The 21,291-nt window shown below is 42.2% G+C and overlaps 2 protein-coding genes across 2 annotated transcripts in view; one reads left to right on the top strand and one right to left on the bottom strand.

Moving 5' to 3' along the window:
- sipa1l3 (signal-induced proliferation-associated 1 like 3) overlaps positions 1 to 4,552 on the bottom strand; it is a 74,880-nt gene extending 70,328 nt beyond the window's left edge. Inside the window, exon 1 of the mRNA XM_073482571.1 lies at positions 4,466 to 4,552. The gene's annotated coding sequence lies outside the window, so the exon portion shown is untranslated. The remainder of the gene's footprint in view (positions 1 to 4,465) is intronic.
- A 3,570-nt stretch (positions 4,553 to 8,122) lies between these two features.
- The window catches only part of map3k10 (mitogen-activated protein kinase kinase kinase 10), a 38,100-nt gene continuing 24,931 nt past the window's right edge, over positions 8,123 to 21,291 (top strand). The window contains exon 1 of the mRNA XM_073484086.1: positions 8,123 to 10,755. Coding sequence (XP_073340187.1) covers positions 9,771 to 10,755 — 985 coding nt within the window. The 5' untranslated portion in view covers positions 8,123 to 9,770. The remainder of the gene's footprint in view (positions 10,756 to 21,291) is intronic.

Raw genomic sequence — 21,291 nt, 5'->3', positions numbered from 1 at the left:
GCCATACCAATCACAGCTAAACCACAGAATTACATAGAACTACACTGCATTACATAATTATCAAATAAAATTTCATTTTCAGTTTCTCCCTCTGCATCCACACTGGCTCTCGCCCACACATTGCGCTCTCAGTTTCTGTGCTGCTTTCTCTCTGTCTCTTTCTTGTTGGACAAATCAATGAGTAAAAATGTGTTTAAATAACCATCAAATGTGACTCGTGAATGTTATAAATTGTATATGTTGCATTCTTTATATATTACTGTATTTCTAGTCTATTCATTTGTGTCTATTTGTATTCTGTCTTAATGTAGAACTGAATTTAATACTATTTTGATAACTTTTATAATAATTTTGGCTGTTTTTAAAAGCTCTTCTAACTCAATTCTTTGCCTTACATGAGGCACTTTCAATTACCTTTGAATTTGAAATACACTTGGCATGCCATGCCTATATTTTGTTTTCTGTCTAGATCATTTAACATCCATCCAAGAGGTGACTTTGATTACTGTGCCACCGTGACAACACTGACGTAAGTATTTGGAGATCTTGTCGCAGGTATGAGGAGAATTTGATTTTTATCTTCTTGTTATAAGATCTTTAAAACTGAATAAAAAGTCAGACAAAGCAACATTAAAGTGTCTAACCAATTAAAAACACCTTTCCACCACAGTGAAAGAGTCGATTAATGTCCCAATTGCATTCAGCCCCAGTCAGTGAGAGGCTGTGATGCCAGGTGTGATGACGTGTGGTGACCCACTCAGATTAACCACTGACATGAGCTGAACCTGTTGAACCTTCACAGTGTCTTCACAGAGTATAAACCAACCGCGTGAGGCGGCAAAGAACACAGAGAGAGCTGACTGAAATATGTTTCAATAAGAAATTAATGTCAGTAGCATGTAGCAGACTATAAACTTAAATCTAAGACCATGCTTCATGTTCAACCTCCTCAAAACAAACGATTACACCTTCACTGTCCACCCTGACATGGACCTGGTGAAATAAGGTAGACTAACATCATTCTCCCTCTCTGTTAGCCATCAGGATACATCCAATGATTTGGATGGATGTTGTAGAGGTGCCTCTTTATTTAACTAAGACGCCTCTGAGGATTAAATAGAAACCTGGCAAGAGGCTTTTCGTTCTAAAATTACAAACAGCAGGAGGGCTGCCAAGGTGTCGCGGTTGGGAACGAAGATCTTTAACCAGAGCTGGTGCCAAAACAAAATCTTTGCTGCCTTAGAAAATGAACCAAAGACCCTCTTAAAAAATGCATTGTTCACCCAAAAGATGACCGTTCTGTAACATCCTTGTCAAGAATAAAGAAACAAGGAAAATTCAACAACTGATGAGTCACCTCTGCCAAGATAGGACTTGGTGATTCAACGTAATGTTTACAGGCGAAATAACTCAGGTGGCCCACATTCAACTCTTTGAAGACAGGATCCTTTGTTCCTGCAGCTGTTTGCAATGAAACACCGGAGTAAGTAGCACAAAATATGACATGTTCCTCAGGATCACAGACTGTAAGAAATTGTTATCTCGTACCCAGTAGAGCGAAGTACAAGCAGACTGCTGGAGGTGCTTTACAACTATGTGACGTAGGTTCAAAGTTATGAAATGAGCGCAGATAAGCACGGATAATGTTTTATTGTTGTACAGACCAAAGCAAACATGCTTTCTCAGATATTATGGACCTGGCAGGTCTTTCCAAAATCATGTTGTTTGCAAAACATATTTTGGACAAAATCCAAAAAGTATGAGCCATATTTATGAACACTCGGAGCATCACCAGTTCAGGGTTTAGACTGGAAAGGTAAAGTCTGCCAGAGAAACTGGATCTTCAAATGGGTCTACATTTTCTGTTCAGCTCAGAAATATTGTGTACACCTCAGATGTCATCCTTTTGCTCTCAGTAGCATGGGGTTTTACGAGAGTCATTGTCGTCATTTAATTGAGTTAGGTGACCCAGACTATACAACCTGGAGAACACTGAGGGATTTCTCAAAAGATTTGACCATGCTACATAGTGAAGAGTGAACACTTAAATGCAGCACCGTCCACCACTGTTTCATCAAATACTAGAATAGACAGATTTGTAATGCATTTTGTAATACCAGGAGTTCACCAGAAAGTTAAAATTCAGTCATTCAGTCGCCCTCATGTTGATGGAGAACAGAACATCTCTGGAGCTTCACAGCAAAACAGCATTGCAGTATTCTCCTTTTAGCTTGGCAGCTACATTTAAGATTTTGCTTTAAAAAGGATTTAAATAACATCTTTTCAAATCAATTTAGGATCTATGGGCTTCCGGAGACTATGATCACATCGGACAAGCTGTATGGAGCCATTTTATATTTAATTTCATTTGGGTTTTTTCCCCATCTACTTCAGTTGTTTAGGGGAACGTTTCAATGCAGTTTTGCTGTAAAGCTCCAGAAATGTTTTGTGAACTTTACCCGACTTACCATTTGCATGAGGTTGAGTAGATAATGACTGAATTTAACTTTTTGGGTGAACTGCTCCAGAGATATATGAATACAAAGATCATTTAAAACAAACGTGTTGTCATTTAAAGGGCTTTGTTATTGTTGGCCACTAGCCTTGGCATACTTTGACAAGTGAAAAAGAGCTATTACAATATAACTAAAGCAGCATCACAACCCACTGTATAAAGGCCAACATAATGGTGGGTTTAAGGAGTTAAACTATAAAATTTTAATAACAGATGTATAAACACCATAGTCTGAACAACTACTTTCTGCTGGTCTGCTTCATCAAGTGACAAGCTCCTGTTGTTTTCAATATATTTATCAAAAACAGCTTGCGGTGACATGCGGCTCGCTGCACCTGCTGGTGTAATAACTCATGCTGAACTACACGTGTACTGCAATTTGTTTTTCCCAACAATCAATTAACAAAACCTTTGCTTTGTATGACAGGTAGAGAGTTACACATGAACACAGGAAATGAGACATTAAAGGTTATAAAGGTGGCCATGTGGAAGTAGACAGTTCAAACTCTAAGGTCTCACAAGAGCAGGGCATCTGATTTAAGTGTTATTAAGCAGGAACTAAAAAAATACAACCATGAGGTGACACAGACTGATGAGTTCACAGGTCATAAATACCAATCCTGCTTAGTTTTGAAAAGATGGAAATGGAAAGCATTTTTTAACTGACTTCTGCAGTCTGGTGCACAGCCTTTGTTCAAAGGAAACTGGATTTACAATATGGAGAGCCACGTCATTATCATTCTGCATCAACTTCACAGTTCATAACTGCTGCATTCAATCTAATTTCTTCCTAAACTGAAGATGAAATGCAGGATTCCCCCTCATTGTACTACAGCACACAGTTGGGCAGTGGTCTGCTCCACTCTTGTGCTGTTATAAGCCGGTAATCAGCGGGATAACGAGGGTGAGACACTTCAACATCATTCTCAGATCTTCCCTGGTAATAATTATTCCATTAGTTCCAGATGGGAGGAAACCAGGGTAAATGATGCCCAGAATATGTGCAGTGCTGCCATGCTCTGCTGCTCTAGCACGACAGATCCATCATCCTGATACTCGACGTGTCATTTCCTGAGGGCTGGGGGAATACAGCAGCAACACGGGGGACCTCTATGAAAGGGAGACGGCAAACCGAGGCATCATCACCTCTCCACGACCGCACAGACACACACACGCAAATGGATCTTGCAAATCCTGCGCACCAGTGTGCACACGTCTTTTTGACAGCTGAACACAGCCCGTATGTCCAATTCCCCTGTTAAGACCGCAATTAAAACATGTTGCACGTCCGATCACAGCAAACCAGTGCCATTCGCAACTACTGCAACACTACTGTGTGAAAACAATACCTGTGCAGCAGAAAGCTTTCCCATGCAGCTCATTCTGAAACAAGTCTCCTGCCAAGGCAACTTCCGATTTGCAGCACTACTACTCGAAATTCAAAGCTCGTCCAGGCTAACTAGCTGGCTAGCTCTGCTCCCAAACAAAGCTCCCATTGTCTGGAACTTGTAGTCTTAGCGTTTTCTCTTGGCCCTCACAACTGTGATTAACTCAGGTACAAAAAAACTACAAATCCGAAGTCTGCTCAGCACTGCGAGCATGCGCACTGGAGCCTTAATGATCAGGAAGGTTGTGGGATATTTTATAGTTAATAGATTTATGCGGGTAGCGGCGTGTTTGAGGCTGTGTATCCACTCCGGTGAATGGCCGGAGGTCGGAATGAAGTACTGAGCCGCTGTGGACAGTCTGAGGCGGTACTCAGAGGAGCAGCTCAGCCGTAGTAAAGAGCCTGCTGCCTGCATTGACTGAAGTTGGTCGGCTCGGCTGCTCCTCGGTGTTTGCCTTTCGCTCGCTTAGCGTCTAGTTCGCTCGTCACTTTTCGGCGCTTTTGAATAGCCCGCACTGTCCAACTTCAGCTGTTGAGAGAGAAGAAAAAGAGCATAAGCTTACCTAACGCTGCTCCGGTGTTTCCGCCCGGCTCCTACTCCGTTAAAATAAGTCTCCAGACATTGTGGAAAGAGTCGCTGGCCGACGGTCGACTGCCTGTTCACGGAGCGAGACGTTGCCAACGTTCAACCGAAACCACGGCGAAGCTGCGCCCGCACGCTCACTGCGCATGCGCTGCTCCGATTGGCGCAACCTACCGATAGTAACACACAGGGGGCAGCAGACTACTACTGCTGGAGCTGTGGACACACGCGTTGTTTTAATGACCATCTGGTGAACGTGACAGAGCTTTACCCTGAATATTAAAGGAAAGACACACTACAAGTGTCAGCGCTTATAAACGCAGCACTCTAGAGAGGCCTTCTGTATGTTTATCATGCTGTATGATCATGTTCTGATTATGCATCACACACAGATTAGTCAATAGCACAACCTTGTGGTTGCTACACGTTCTCAATCCTCATCTGTTATCTGGTATTTCACTAATTCATTAATTTTTTACATAAAGTCTAAGGGATACATTTTAGGAAAGAAGAAAAAACTTACAGAGCAGAAAACAAACAAAATAAAACACAAGACAATATATATATTTTTTTAAAGAAATTTCAGATAAGTTTAAAAACAACCTGTAATCACAGATCAACAATGTTGTAAGATCTACCCAAAAGTCATAGTTGAGAAAAAGTAAAAAATATTCTGTTAAAATATTACTTTGGTAAGAGTGAAAATCACTTATAAGAATAGTAGGCCTACTTGAAAAAAGTATGGAAGCCCTAAAGGGCCGTGCATTCATACATTTTATTTCCTCTGTTTTCCCGTGATAACAAGTTAATTTCATTTGTTTTCTTGAGATCTCGAATTATTATCTCGAAATAACAACTGCCGTTTTCCCGAGATTACGGGATAATTTTCTCTGTGGTCTTAGAATAGCATTATGCCTTGCTATTACAGATAATATACACATTAGTGTGCATAATCTAAAAAGACGTTATCAAGGTTCAGATATATCGGCGGCGCAATCTAAGTGAGCCTGATCTCGAATTAATTATATCGTTATCTCGGGGAAACAAAATTTCATTATCTTGAGATCTCAAATTAATTATATCGTTATCTCGGAAAACAAAGTTTCATTATCTCGAGAAAATTATCTCGTTATCTCGGGAAAACAGCAGTTGTTATTTCGAGATAATAACTCGAGATCTCGAGAAAACAAAGAAATTAACTCGTTATCACGGGAAAACAGAGGAAATAAAATGTATGAATGCATGGCCCTTTAGGGCTTCCGTAGAAAAGGCCTTAACGTATCTGATATCAAATGTACTTAAGTATCAAAAGTAAAAGTAAATTATACATACATTTACATGTAGGTGTATGCTGTATATGAAGGGCCAATTACTGGGTCTGATATTCAGTGTTTTTTATGATAAATGCAAATAAAATAAATTAATTTAAAAACGCACTAATATACCGTAGGCTGTATTTATGGACCTGTTACTAAGAATGTGTATCTCTCAGCAAACCAGGCAGACATTTCCTGCAAATATACCTGCTCTGTGGTCTTAGAAACAAGGCAGCAGCCAGGAAAGAAAGTCTTCGGATTGGCTCTAATATCAGACCAAAACCTGCAACCTGTTCCCTGTGCCCGCCTGATGTCTGCAGCTCCAGCAGGCAGCTGTCTCTGAACCAGAGGATAGTGTTGATAATGGGATGGCAGGGAGATCCAGGAATTAGACTGACTTGACTTCCACCTCAGCCATCTGTACTCTAAAACCATAAGCAGCACTGAACTGGAGGACTGGACAGCAGGAGAATGCAGGAAGTGCTGACAGTTGGAAGGAGCTGGTTTCTCTAAACAAACAAACAAACAAACAAAAATAACTATGGAAAAAGATGGACTGAAGAGCAAAAAACAGGTGAAACCATTTGCCCTGTTTGGATCAAGAGAGCAGACTTAAATTATACTCTTATTTCCAGTGGTGAGAGAAGTATTTTGATCTTTCACTTAAGTAAAAGCCCCAGTTCATACTGTCAAAAATACTTTTACTTGAGTAAAAAAGTATAAAAGTAATAGCAGCACTGTACTTGTTAGGCAGCAGAATGGCTCCCGTCATTTTAATACCATATTATAAACTATATTATCTGATTATTGTAACTATATCAAGAACAATTTTGAGGTACTTGTTCTTTAATTGAGTATTTCCATTTTCTGCTACTTCATATTTCTTTTTTAATTAATTTCAATAATTATTAGATAAAAAATAAAAAACAACAACACTATAATCAGATAAATGCTGAATATCAAATCCAATAATTGGCCAGGACGGTAATTGGTCGATCCATACTTTACAGCATATACATACATATAAGTAAATGTATAATTTATTTAAATACTTAAGTGGGCTCCATTTATTACCAGAAAATTAGATTTAATACTAAAGTATGACTTTTGGGTACTTTTTACAACACTAAGTAAAAGCCAGGCGAGGTGAAGCTAATTTTAATTAACAGACTTTATAGGCCGATATGTATATAAAAAGTCATTTTTGTTTGTTCTTTAAATTCTTATTCTGAAAAGAAATGACTGACCAAAGCTGTCAGTTAAATCTAGTGGAGTAAAAAGTATAATAATTCCCTCTGAAATGTATAAATGAAGAAAAGTAGCTAGTAAAGTACAAATACTTACATTATTCGAGTAAATGTACTTGGCTACTTTCCAACTTACCATTTGCATGAGGATGAGTAGATAATGACTGAATCTCTATTTCATCAGGCATTAGACGACTACTAACCACCCTTTATGTTTCGCTCATTGGACACCAGGGGTCAGTACAGTTTAAAAAGTGATGGGCGTGAATACTACTGTATTGTCTGAATAACTCCATTGATGGAGCTTATTCTGAAATGCAATGAAATTCTGACACTTTATTATCATTATTTTAAATAAAACATCACCATCACTCATGACATCAGTGTGCAAAACACCCTCAACCATGTCTTGAAATGTCTTCTTCTCTGGAAAACTCTTATGCAAATGTCATTTTGAAAGTCAGCTCCAGCTATGATCTGTATAATATTTCATTTAAGAAGAATATTGTATGAGCTGCTCTTCCATTAGCCCCCATATGTGTCCTCTTGTCGACCTTTGACCCTTGACCATTTTGGGAGGTTAGGATTAGAAGAAGACACATTTTCCAGGGAGAATAAATTACATACGACTCTAATAATGTATCGCAATGATGAATGTTCGTCTTCATGCGCTGCTGTGGAAGAATACATTCACTCCATCTCTGATCACACTCATCCATTCCTTTACGATTATAACATTGCTAATTATTCAGTCGTATGAGCTGCCAGAATGATGTAGGTCAGCAGGAGATCCCTCAGAAACCACATTACCCACAATGCAACAGCACACACACCACCAGCACAGCTTCGCCTCGTCCCCAACACCCTGCAGCACTCCTCCTCCTCATCCGCGCAGCCTGATCTGCACACGTATGATGGGAGTAAGTGCGCAGTCAGCGCGCATGCTCCAACCCATCCCCATGTTTTCTCTCTCGGGGGCAGAGGGAGCGCTTGTCCGTGCGTATGTGAGCGGCACCCCGGCGTGTTTGGATGCAAAGTCAGCCCACAGACTGACAGCTCGGTGCTCGAAATGTCGCGTCTTTTTGGGAGATAAAGCCCGTTTGTGTGCGACGGAGCCGCGGACAGCTGTCTGAGCAGTGCGGACAGGGACTCCAGGGAGCGGGGTCTTTTTTTTTTTGTATTTGTCGCCAAATTGGGTTACTGACCTGGATGGTTGCTATTATTCCTCTTACTCGGATGCAACCACACGCCCATGCGACGATGTGAGTGGATGTTGCTGCCCTCAGTGTCCAGGTTAGGTTTCGGCAGACGTTTAATGTTTACGTATTAAAATAAGGCTGTGTGGAGCGGAGGACGCAGACGGTGACTGGGCTGTCTGCAACATTTTACGCGCGTGGTAAATAACCAAATTATTATTATTATTATTATTGTTATTATTATTATAATGAAGATATTTAAATAAATGAACCATGGAGCCGGTGTGGATCTCCTCATCGCCTTATTTCATCTCCTGCAGTCGGATCAGAGATACTGTAACGCGGCGCTGCCTCCACGCAAACCTCCGCTGACAATATTTACCGTGTGATGCTTTTTGTGGACATTTAAACATAAAAAAAAAAACAACACAACCGATTGTTGATCTGAAACTACACAACGCGTGCTGGATAATGAGAAATGCTGGCATCCCTTCCCTGTCTCCAGTGAGGAGGAGTTTCTGCTCTAACCGAGGACTCGTCACCATCACCATCACAAATGTAGCCCAGCAGAGGCGACTGAACCAGGCCGCTGCACAGAGACGGAGGCCGGTTTGTTGTGCTGCTCACACTCGGCTGGATGCTGCAGCTGAACATGGTGTCACTCATTGAATACCTGCTTGTTTCTGTGATCCCCCAGCTGTCTTAAAAATGGACGGGGCCTTCTTTTATGTAGGGTTTAGCCTGGACCGGCTTGTCGGGATGTAGGGCGCATGTATCCGCGGATATTCTCCTAACGCAGTTTATACTAGCAGAGATGATCATGGAGATAGCTGGCGGGGGAGGTGCATCTACACTGGGCTGCTGGATGAGAAATAATGAGGAGCCCTGCTCAGAGGATTTCACTCAGCTCACACACAGACTGCGGTTTTTATTGGCAGCCTAAATAGTCCATATTTCATGTTAAGATAAAATCAGCTGTGGGTTTATTATAGTGTCTCTGTAGCTCCCAGAGTCCAGACACTCATTCTCAATGGGCGAAGGAGGTTATGATTCAAAACTTCATTTAGCTTTTGTTAATTTTTTTTGTTTTTAAGTATGTAACTGTTTTATGGCACTGTTAAGAATCAAGTGAGAGAAATAATGTGTGTATTTCATGTCACACTCACTCACTGATCAGAAAAGACATCACACTGAAGGCATCTGCTGTTTCTTAGATGAACACATCTCCCCGTGGCAGCTTTCTAATAGACACAATTGTGGAAACAGTCAATTAGTTTTCGGTGGGGGGGCTCTGCTGCTCTGCTGAGTGTCATTGTCTGACCTGATGTAGGCCCACATTGTCCCTGAGTGAACTTGCCTTTGGGAATACATGTTACTTACACACTGCGTAGCAACAGCACAGCAGCAACCGGTGACAGGATTTGGCACAGTTTCAACAGCGAGATGTGGTGATGGGGGAGAGCAGTTGATCCCTGCTCCCCCCCACTGGTGGTCGAGGACGCCTCGTCTCTGTCAATGGGCCCTGTATGGATTTTGCGCCTGAGTTGACAGAGGGCAGACCTACAGCGTCAAACATGAATCCATACGGCAGAGCGAGCAGCACAGCAGCCCCCCTGTCCTGCACCAGCTGTGGGGGCTGCTGCTCCCCTCCTCCCCCTTGTCTAATCCCGCCTGGCCCCCCTTCCTCTACTACCTCCTCCTCCTCCTCCATGCCCCCGAATATGACCCCCCCGCCGCCGATGTTCCCGGCCCCGCTTGTGCAGGTGGAGAATGGTAGCAGCTGGAATTCCTCCACCATCTCCTCCTCCCCAGACTCCCACCCTGGGCACCGCTGTGGGGCCAACAACCCCAACCCCTACTGGACGGCAGTGTTCGACTACGAGGCCACAGCAGATGAGGAGCTGACCCTGCGGCGCGGGGACCTGCTGGAGGTTCTCTCCAAAGACTCCAAAGTGTCCGGGGACGAGGGTTGGTGGACAGGCAAGATCCAGGACAAGGTGGGTATCTTTCCAAGCAACTACGTCACAAAGGGGGACGCTGCCAACTACCAGCAACTGACCGCAGGAGGGCTGGTGGCAGGCGGAGTGGGCGATTGCCCCTTGGAGATAGACTTCTCAGAACTGCTCCTGGAGGAGGTGATAGGAGCTGGTGGGTTTGGGAAGGTGTACAAAGGAATATGGGGGAGAGAAATAGTAGCAGTGAAGGCTGCCAGGCAAGACCCTGATGAGGATATTAGTGTCACGGCGGAGAGCGTGAGGCAGGAGGCCAGGCTGTTCTGGATGCTCCGGCATCCCAACATAATTGCTCTCCGTGGGGTCTGCCTGCGGGAGCCCAACCTGTGCCTGGTGATGGAGTACGCCAGAGGGGGGGCTCTGAACCGAGCACTTGCTGGAAAGAAGGTTCCTCCGAAGGTTCTGGTGAACTGGGCGGTCCAGATTGCCACTGGGATGGACTACCTGCACAACCTGGCATTCGTACCCATCATCCACAGAGACCTGAAGTCCAGCAACAGTAAGTGAGACTGTGTAAATGAGCAAATTATATATTTGATTCATGCAGTTTTATAAAAATGGTGATAAAAGTATGTGAACTGAAGAGGAGAGTTGTTTTGGGAGGTTTCTCTCCACAAACCGGAATCTGTTTTGTACATAAAACACAGCAACAAGGACAAAACACAGAAGAAACAAAGACCAGAGCTCTGAACTCCAGACAAAACACCTTTCATAAAACATTTGCACCTGAGCCTGATCTTTGTCAGCCTAGAAACAACTGCTATCATACCTCTACATTTGACAAGACAATTCTCAGCACTTGTTCTCCCGTGCTTTCAACCACATCTGGTGCTTTATATCAATAAATCAAGTTTATCAAGTACTGAAGACGAAGATCGTAACCCTTTTATCACATGACCACAATATGGCTGAAGGCACCAGAATATTTACATATGTAATACAGAATCAAACACAATAAAACATGCCTCAACAAATGCACAACACACAGGTCTACAGTGTGAACTCAGACATATATCACTCAGTTTATTAGGCACACCGAGGTGAAACTAATGCCACAGTCCTGGAATAAATCCGACCCCCATGAAGGCTGTAATGTTCAGTGTTGTTGAGTTGTTGTTGATTGAACTTTATGATCATTTTAGAGGCTGCAGTTTGAGCTGCTGATGAATCATACTGAGTCTCTCTGAAAGCTGTGGCCAACATGTCGTCTGCTCTTATTGATATTACGGAGTAGACAAAATAAAACAATAGAAATATTACAACATTAAAAGCGTCATATATGGTTAAACGCTCTATAAAAAGCTAGTAAGTGGATCTTGAGTTGAGGGAACAGTTTCAACAAAAGGTTAATTACAGGGCTGTTAGACCGGTTTGGTTAGGTGTTAGCTAGACGTGCCTAATAAACTCTACAGCTAACCGAGCCATGAGCTAATCTGCTAACGGTAGCTAGCTACAGCCAAGGATAGCTAGCAAAGACGGCAGTTGTCAGAGCTACCTTTGAATTCAGGCATCAAGAGCTAGATTAAAAGCTGGATACCACTCTCATGTGTGTAAATATGAAACAATATTAGCCAGGAGACAATTAGCTTAGCTTAGCAGAAAGACTGGAAACAGGGGGAAAATGCTAGCCTGGCTCTGTCCATCATTAAAGCTCCCTAACCAACACATTAACTCTCATGTGTTTCATCTGTACTAAAACTGAAGCGTGTAAACAACATGCTGTGGGTTTATGTGCCAGGCTATTTCTTGGCTGGGTGCAGTAGATGTGTGAGTGAGCTTTAGAGGGGCTGGAAGAAGATTGTGTTACCTTTGGAGAGAGTCAGGCTAGATGTTTCCCCTTGTATCTATAAATTGTCAAAAATTCTCATACAACAATTTTCGAGAACTTCTTCACGTTGCCTCTTTTGTCCAACCAACAGTCCAAAACCCAAAGACACTTTATTTATCATAAATGACAAAGAACAGCAGTAAGTCTTTAACCTGTTAAGCCCGAGCAGAGCACAATTGGGCTATTTTTTGAACACCTACGGCAACATATAAGTGAAATCTATGGTATTTGGTACCTGAGGAATTTTAAATGGTACAGATGGTGCCAAAATGTGCCAAAATGGCACATTTGGAGATTCTGCCCGAGTGTACTCAGAGTGTGCTCAGAGTGTGCTCTGTACTAAAACCTCTCTAATTTTGTTCTGATTCACTTTATTAGCATAAAAGTTGGCAGAGGTAATGTTCAGATGTTTGATGTTTGCTATGGTCTGAACAAATATGTCAGGTGAACCCTTCATTATGATACCTTGATTATTCAAATGGACCGTGTAGTTGCAGAGATACACTCTGTTAATTACCGAGCAGTGACACAAAATAGAGGCTAGTTCTTAACAGGTTAAATTTAAAGGGGCTCAGTGGAGCCTCTATGTTGTGCTGGAAGCAGGTCATTAGTTTATGTTCACAGACTTCATTTCTACGTTAACTACTGTTGCTCTCTGTCAGTCTAGCTGAGAGTCCCTCACAAAGAAATCCACAGTCCAGCACCATTAAACAACTTAAACAAATCGTCCAGAGGCTTGTATGAGCATCCAAGAGAGACAGAGAAGGTCTCATTGTTCACGTCATGTTACGATTCACTCACATATGAACTGTCAAGAAGCTGGACACAGCAAATGTTTGTCATTTTTGGTTAAAAAATGAATGAAACTATAAATCGATTATCAAAATAGTTGCCAGTTATTTCTCTTCGATTGACTAATTGATTAATAGACTAGTTGTTACAGCTGTAGCTTCATTTATTGCTACACAGACATAATAGCAACAATCTTCCCATATAACTCAACATGTGTAATTGAATCCTTTAAAATGGGAAAATATTTGACATATAAGTTATTTTTACAGTACGTAAGAACAGAACTGACGACTCAAATAAGAGTAGGACTTCATACTAGAGACAAAAAAGTGCAGAAGAGCATATTGTGACATGCTGCTGTATTGATGAATTGATTTAGATCTTCCGTGTGTGGCCTCGTCTACTAGTTCCTCTTATTAGCTTGTGTGATATCCACTGTTACAAATGAGTGGACAATTACAAATATTCAGCCTTCTCCTAATCAGTTCATGACATTACAGAAATGTGATTACAAGTGTTGTCATTGAATACCGATTCAAGCTGACACAGGAAGAGAAACTTAAATTGAACCCAGCAGGGAGGCCTAAGTCCTGGAGAGCTGGTCTCCTTCTCCCATCTTTTCCCTGTCATCTCTCTCTGCACCTCCTCCTGCTCTCCATCCTCCTCCTCTCTCCTCCCCTCCTCAAGGAGAGCAGTTCTGCTCTGCAACTCACTGTGCTATTTTTGGTCCTTTGTGCTACTTGCTGTTTAAAGACGCAGTTGCAGTTGTTGGTGCATCAAAGAAATAACACACAGCGACCATCTAAGTGCATCTGAGTGTGTGTATACGTGCAGGTCAGACTGTGTGTTTTTATCTCAAGTGACATGAGTGATGGGGGAGGGAGTGTATAAATATGGGTGGAGTGTGCAGAATGCTGACTAAAGGCCTTTTACAGAGGGAGACAGAGCAGAAGTAAGTGTAGCTTGAACACACTCGCTGCTGATCTGCCCAAACGTCTCCTAATCTCGAATCCCTCACTTCTTGAGTCGCTCACTTTTCTGTCTCATTCGGAAACGCGCTCGGCCGTTTCCCATCCCTCCCTCCTCCCTACCGTAACGATGGGGGATCAGATGCGTATTGGACAGCAGAGCCTTGGCAACAACACCATAACGCTGCCTTTTCCATGGTGACATGGGCACTGCTTCTGTGTCACTGAGTCATACAGCTGCTAGCCGCTGTCAGCTGCAGAACAAAATGTCAGTCCCCAAATTTAGAGTATTGTCTGTGTGAAAATAGCAACCGAAGAAATGCAGGAATGTGTCAGGAAGTGCTTTGACCCTGTTGTTTTCCCCTTGAATGATGATCCTGCTGAAAATGTGTGGGTGCTAATCGTTAAGTATGTGATTAGACGGTGACGTCACACCCATACTGAGGGATGTTTGAATTAGCCTGGAGAGAGAGGGGAGAATACAGTGGTGGAGGAAGTAGTCAGATCTTTTACTGAAAGATACAGCAGAATATGTAACATTACAGCTCATGATGTCAACCAACTGGTTAACCGTTAATCAGTTAACTGCTGAGAATATTTTTGACTGGCTATGCATGTTGGTCTATAGGTTGAATTGCATACAGACACTGTCCGGCCTGAGCTAAAAAGTGAGCACGCTAAAAGAAGCTCAGTGTGGGAACATTCCTCCACAGAGGCAATATGGCCAAATGTTAAAATATGTGATGCTTCCCTTTAGTTTTGCTAAAACTATGCTGTACCTCAATAACTCCGTGTTAGCCCGTCTGAGGATGGCTCGCAGCCAAAGATCACATTGCTGCTAGACAAGGGGAGGAAGTACATGCTGCTAATCAGTTTGGTAGAGGTCAAGGGATTCAAAGAGTTTGGTAACGATACTAGTCTGAGTACGTTATGACACCGAGAGCTTCTGAGACTAGACAAATGGAAAAGCACTGTGATAAGAAGAATGATGAGCTAAAAGTCAAGCTAGCCAGGGCAGGCAAGCTAACGTTAGCTCTGTGGTCAGAGGTGGTCAGGCAAACACCAATTACATTACCTGCCCACCAGCCCCACCGTCATTATGATTAATAGACGCTACAATTATAAACTGCGTCCGTGCAGCAGCAGGGCCAGCAGCAGAGTAGCAAGAGTCACATAGAGCGTTAACTGACAAGACAAGTAACTGGGTCATTTTACTTTATAAACTGCGGGGTAGTTTTACTTATAATAATATATATATCATGATGTATTAGTTGATTTATGTTTGTATTAATAATTTTTAAACTGCAAGGCAGGAGGAGTAAATGAAGTGCCGTAAAAAGTACAATATTTCCCTGGAGAGAAAATAAAGCTTGGGGACCAGGCAGAGCAGAGATGTATGAAGCAAGAGACTGATGGGAAAGAGCGAGAGAAGGAGAGCGCGGGGGATAAACAGCGGTTCATCTCAGTTTAGGGTTACACCTCAGCTCATTGTCCAGGTGCGCTGGTCTCAGGTGTCCTCTTCAAACCGCCGACCACTTGGCATCAGTGCGGTTACAGAGCAGCTCAGGCCCCCGAGCCTCTCCTCTGTCTTCCATCAGCCGGCTCCTGCGCTCAGTAAATGATCTTCATCCTCCCACAGAAGAAAAACTCATCAAGGCAAAAAAAAACGTGACACTTCTCACGGAGTAAAAATGTGCGTTTGAAGCTCTGCAAACATTTTACAACACAGGGATTTTATTTTCGGCTCACTCAGATGCTTTCATCTAATTTTATCCCAGTCGAGTTAAAGTGTTTATTATTTTTTTTTATCAAGGTGTGTCCTCGTGCACGAGTGAGAGTGTATTCTGCGTTTTAACCTGCTGAGTGTTGCTGTCGGTCAGACCCACAGTGGTGAGTGAGTCGCTGTAACAGGGATAATCTGATTACCATGACCTCCTTAGATAGATGTCACAGCATGTTTGTGGGTTGGCAGGTTCATTGCCACCCGTGGTCATGCCTTACATGTCACTCTGATCCTGGATCAGCCTCCAGTTTCTCAAAGCATAGGGCAGCGGTCCTCCTCGATTGGCTCGATGGGATTTAACATGGAAAGTGGAAAGACTCAGATTGCTGTTGATCACTATGGACATGAAAGATACAGTGTATTGATATAATATCCATCATTGATTAATATGTTGATTATTTTCTTGATTAATTATAATCAGTCCAAAAACCCTAAAGAACAGTCCCCTTTAACACAATCAAACCTCATCCAATATCAAATAAAACATATTTGAATCCACTAGATCTGGATTTGTATTTGAATCTGCATCAAATTGTATTCACTCATAGATACCAGCCACCTGAATACGTCTGATTTTTTGCATTATTATGCATTATTCCCTTAGAAATTAACAAAAATGTTGAACAATACGCTGTTTTACAATGTTAAAGAAACTGAGCAAAAAGTCCTGGATCTGTCCCTTTATCCGAAAACCCCCCGGCCATCCGGGTACCCTCTTAAATGGTTAGTAATGAATCCATCACCTCAACAGTTGCAGATTTTGATTCATTTTCTAGAAGATTTTAGATTAAAGTTAACAGATAACATTAACATTGTGGTATAGTGACAACAAAATCAAACACAAATAATAACTCGAGCTGAACAGTTCATTCTGGGACATTGTTTTGTGAGCTGGTTCTGAGTCAGCCCTGTTGAGCGCTGTATGATCCAGAGCAACTGAGTAAGTGGACCTTGAGTGGGGATTGTTTTGGTCCATTCTGTTTCTGCCAGGATGTGAGACTGAGTCACGGTTCCTTTTTACGTGGTGCGTGTACGTCACTGAGAGTCACCGACACTTTAGAGCTCTAAAGAGGCTGTGAGTCAGCTGCAGGTAAGACAATACAGGTGAGCTGATCACCTGTCACTACCTGCAGACAGACACAGCCATGCACAGTACCTGCAGCCTGCTCTTACATACAGTAAATGTCACATAGTTTGACTCAGTGTGGACACTCATATACATACAGTATTTGTAGTTCCCTGTGCACACCTCTGATAAGATGCCTTCACCTTTTTGAAACAGATGACTGAATTTTAGTGGTAATTTAGGTGAAGTTTCTGTGATGTTTAACTGAAGCTCATACACACACAGTATAGACAGAGTGCAGTTGGCATTACCTGCTGTTTTGACTGCTGTAGCTTCAGATAGAAGCCATGTTTACACAGTAAACAATCATCTGAATAGTGTCTCAAAGCAGGCTTGTCAAGTATGCTGTTTGCTCATAGAGCATCTAGATCGCAAAGCAAGAAAAGACAAACTAATGCAATAAAAGTGCTGTTTCATTGGCCTTTTTCTTTTAATTATGTGTTAAACAAGCTGCCATGGCATCAACAACAACGGCACTGGACATAAGAGCTGTAATAGCTAGTTAACAGATTATCGAGGCGAGATATGGTCACTGTCACTGAAAAGCCTGCATCTGGCTCTGTGTGTGTGTGTGTGTGTGTGTGTGTGTGTGTGTGTGAGAATATAAGAGTGAGTCTGTTGAGGAAAGGATTAGAGTGGTGGCCAGTGCCGGCTGCTAATCCCTCAGAGAGACAGAGCGGTGGAGGCCGAGACTGTGACTAACCGGAGTGTGAACTAGCAATACGGCTGGTGCACAAAACAGAGAGGAAGAGACCACTATCACGCGTCTTTTAGCCTGGCGTGCTGAAGTATTGCACAGGCGTGGATTAGAGGAATGATACGCATGTATGATATGTACGGATATGGCTCCTATATGATTAAGGGTGCAGATTAGTTGCAGATGTTCTGGTGGTGGGAACAATGAAGTCTGAGGTTCTTTCACCAAAGAATAGAGGAATAAAGTTATGGAAATGACTGTATTATTACTGCACTAACACTACTTAAAACCACATTCTGTAAAATCAATTTAACTGATACACACCTTGAGCAAAAGACACCTTACTTAGGTAAATTTATGTGGAGATTTAGGTATCAGTAAATACTGACGAGTTGTACAACACAAACTCAAGCAACTTAAGCTACCGTTAGCTTGCTGAAATATAAACTGTTTAGAGATGTAGTTGACACATCCGACCTGACCCTTAATAAAAACTGGGAACATTTTAAATCACATTTTATAAAAATAACAAATGAGCACGTAGCCTCCGTTAGCATGCCCAGCATGAATACTACTAGCCTGCTAACTCTGAAACACATTTTCTCTATGCATAAATAACATTAAAACAAGATAACACCTATGTTTACAAAGTTGGTGGTTAATATTTATAGATAAACAGAGCGGAGGGTATCGACATCCACAAAGCTGGATCTAAATCTAAGGTCTGGGTCACTTCCAGGTGTGGCTTATGGAACCAACTGACAAAGCTAGCAGCTAACATTAGCTTGCTACAGCCTACCATTTACACAGTAGATTAAAAGAGATAATGAGATATAACAAAACATCTGACCTGGTACTTAATTAAAATGCTGTTTAATAACAATGTAAAGTGATATGTTTTAAAATTAAATTTCACAGAAGTCAAACTCTAATACAACACGTCTCCATGTCTAAAATAAACAAAGTCATACCTTCATTTACAAAGGATTGGGAGTTAAGTTTAATATATCTAACTGTTACATTAGGTAATTAGCCTACGCCACAGTTTTTGATGCTACAATGACTTGCAGTCTACGTAATTGATTGGTTTTTGGAGTGGGAGACGGGTGTTTTCTAGCAACCAGTTTCCCTTTCACCTCACCAGCTAAGACATTTGTTAAGTTTTAATCGTGCAACCAGATTAAGTGAATCACCAGACTGAATCTAGCTTCTTACTAAACGTCTGCAACCCAGTCCTGATACTTGGATAGCTGCATATTTGCAGTTGTACAGTCCTGTGTGCGTATGGAGGCTGGACAGCAGGACACGCTGGCGCTGAGGCAGAGAACTCACCCTCCTAGTATCACACACATGTACACACTCACTCACGAACACGCCGCAACATGACAACAATGACCCCATTCTCACACAGCAGCCCAAGACAGAGCGAGGGGAGGACTCACAATGGCAAGAGTCACTGTAGGGGGGGGGATGGGGGGGCAAAGGATGGGAGATACAGGCAGAGTGGGGCGACTGTAGGCCGTGAATGACAGAACGGAGAGATGGATGTAGAGGCAAGGCAGGATGGGTAGAGGAGCAGAGCAGGAATGCAGTGGCTGTGGAGAAAAACCCCTGGAGGCTCGGTTGGGAGAGGGGATGGTGAGATGGATGGGGGAGGGAGAGATAAAGGCAGGAGGAGGGAAAAGTATAAGGCCAGTTTGAGACGAGGTCAAACCATTCGTCTTTCTCTCTACAGATTAAGGCTAACGGTATTGATGGACTGTAGGCTGCAGTTTTCCTCTATCAGCGTCTGTCTGTACTGTCGGCCTCATTATACCAATACACCTCACGTCCAAGTCAAACGCACAAATTGTGGAGCAGCTGCACCCACATGAGCACCAGCACTGGTTTGTATTAGGTGATAAACAGAACACAAAAACACATTTGCTATACTGACAACCTCTTGAGTCTTTTACAAATTTGTCTTGTACTGAACGTCAGATGCATTTATGGGCATTACAGCTTCTATAAATTTAGGAATAAGTCCATTTAATGTCCTCATTATCTTTCTTCTTAGCCATGCTAAAGGCTAGTGGTGGCTGCACCATCGCTTGGTCTAGACTGAAATAACATAACAACTATTGATTGCATTGCTATGAAGTTTGATACAGATATCCGAGGCGTTGTAATGATGAATCCTAACAATTTTGGTAATCCCCTCACCTTACTGTACCTCTAGCACCACCATGAAGTTTAAATTCGTAGTGTCGATCAAAACAAAACAAAAGACGCAAGTATTTTGGGACTTGTTGTCTTTGTGGTTAAACAACATTGTCATTGCTAATGAAAATCAATCTGTGACTCAGGCAGAAATGTTCATTTACTCACGTTTGACTGATTTCTTTCCTCACTCTGACGCCTTCCAAGAAGTTATAGCGACATGCGATCAAATGAACAAAATTAGGATTTCTCTGGGTTTGAATTTTGTGGGAAACATTTGGGATAGTGTAAGCACACAACTCAACAGAATACTGCGTTAGGGCTGTCACAGATCTCAATGACACGATTAACAAATTCACAGTGACGATATTATCACGATATCTATAGAAATGTGAAAATAAAAAATGCTAGCAATCAAATCTATCTTTAACTTATTTACTGCGTGTTTGTTGGCAAGTAAATTACCCTCAATATACGAGTATAGGGAGGTGGAGAGAGTCTATAAACGTAACGTAAATACTGCGATATTGTGACACCGGTTTAATTGTTACGTAATAACACAGGTACAGTTGTTGTAAGACATTTTAATGCAAAAATGCAGTCCAAAACACACCTTAGCACTGATGTTTTTTTTGCTTTTCTGGGATTGATTTGTTGTTGTATTTCTCTCATGTTGTCACTATCCATTCAGACTCGACATCTAATGTCATATTGAGATTCAGTAGCTTCACTGGAGTCGATTTTTCTACTTTCTCAGACATCAAACGTGGTTGAAAATGTGTGTCAGTTCTGTCTCAAGATCACTGAGCGAGGATATCATTTGAGACTCGTAGTTTTCTTCTGACAGGTGCAGCAGCAGCGAAAAAGCGGAGAGACGTTGAGTTCTCCACTGACAGAAGCCTCATCAGAAACTAACACAAGGCGTGATATGCACCGTTTGGGTTGATTTTACTTTGGTGTGGACGGGCTGGTGACAGAGCAGTAGAGAGCATGAGAGTGTGGACTGCGAGCCGGACTTTGGACAGTTTCTCAGTTCTCTGGCACCGTGTGAACTCGGCCCACGCTGCTAACAGATGTTTGTATCGCCTCGCTTTCAGAAGGGAACACTGCTGAGTTTCAGTCCGTCTCAGTGAGTGAGAGACAGAGAGGGAGCCACAGTACAGTGACACAACTGAACCAAACACTGACACCAGTCAATGGCTGTGTGATGCTCACACACTCACACACACACGACAATTATTTTTCTCCACTGGTCGATAAAAAGTTGATGGGAGGCCAGTTAGCAGTGATGACTCCCCAGCGCTCTCTTTTTACTGCATTGCAGCTCGGGCTCTCTGTGGATCTGCCAAGCATACTGACACACATTGACACCTCCTCCTCCTGCTGCTGCTGCTGCTGTTGTTGTACATTATAAACTGCATAATAAAGCTGAGAAACAGTTTGAGATATAAACAGCTCAAGGATGTGATGTGTAATTTTGATGATTTAATAAAGTAAAAATAAGAAAAATATTAAAGAAACACATTTTTTTGAATCCATTAGCTTATTTTTATTAAATGACATGAAGATGTATGAAAGTATTACATAGTTTAAGAGTTATTAGAAATTATAGTCATAAAATTTCATACCAAATAACAGTCCA

This window comes from Pagrus major, chromosome 2, assembly GCF_040436345.1.
Source record: "Pagrus major chromosome 2, Pma_NU_1.0".
NCBI lineage: Eukaryota > Metazoa > Chordata > Actinopteri > Spariformes > Sparidae > Pagrus > Pagrus major.
Note: the sequence above shows the minus strand (reverse complement) of the source record. Positions and strands in the feature narration are given on the sequence as shown.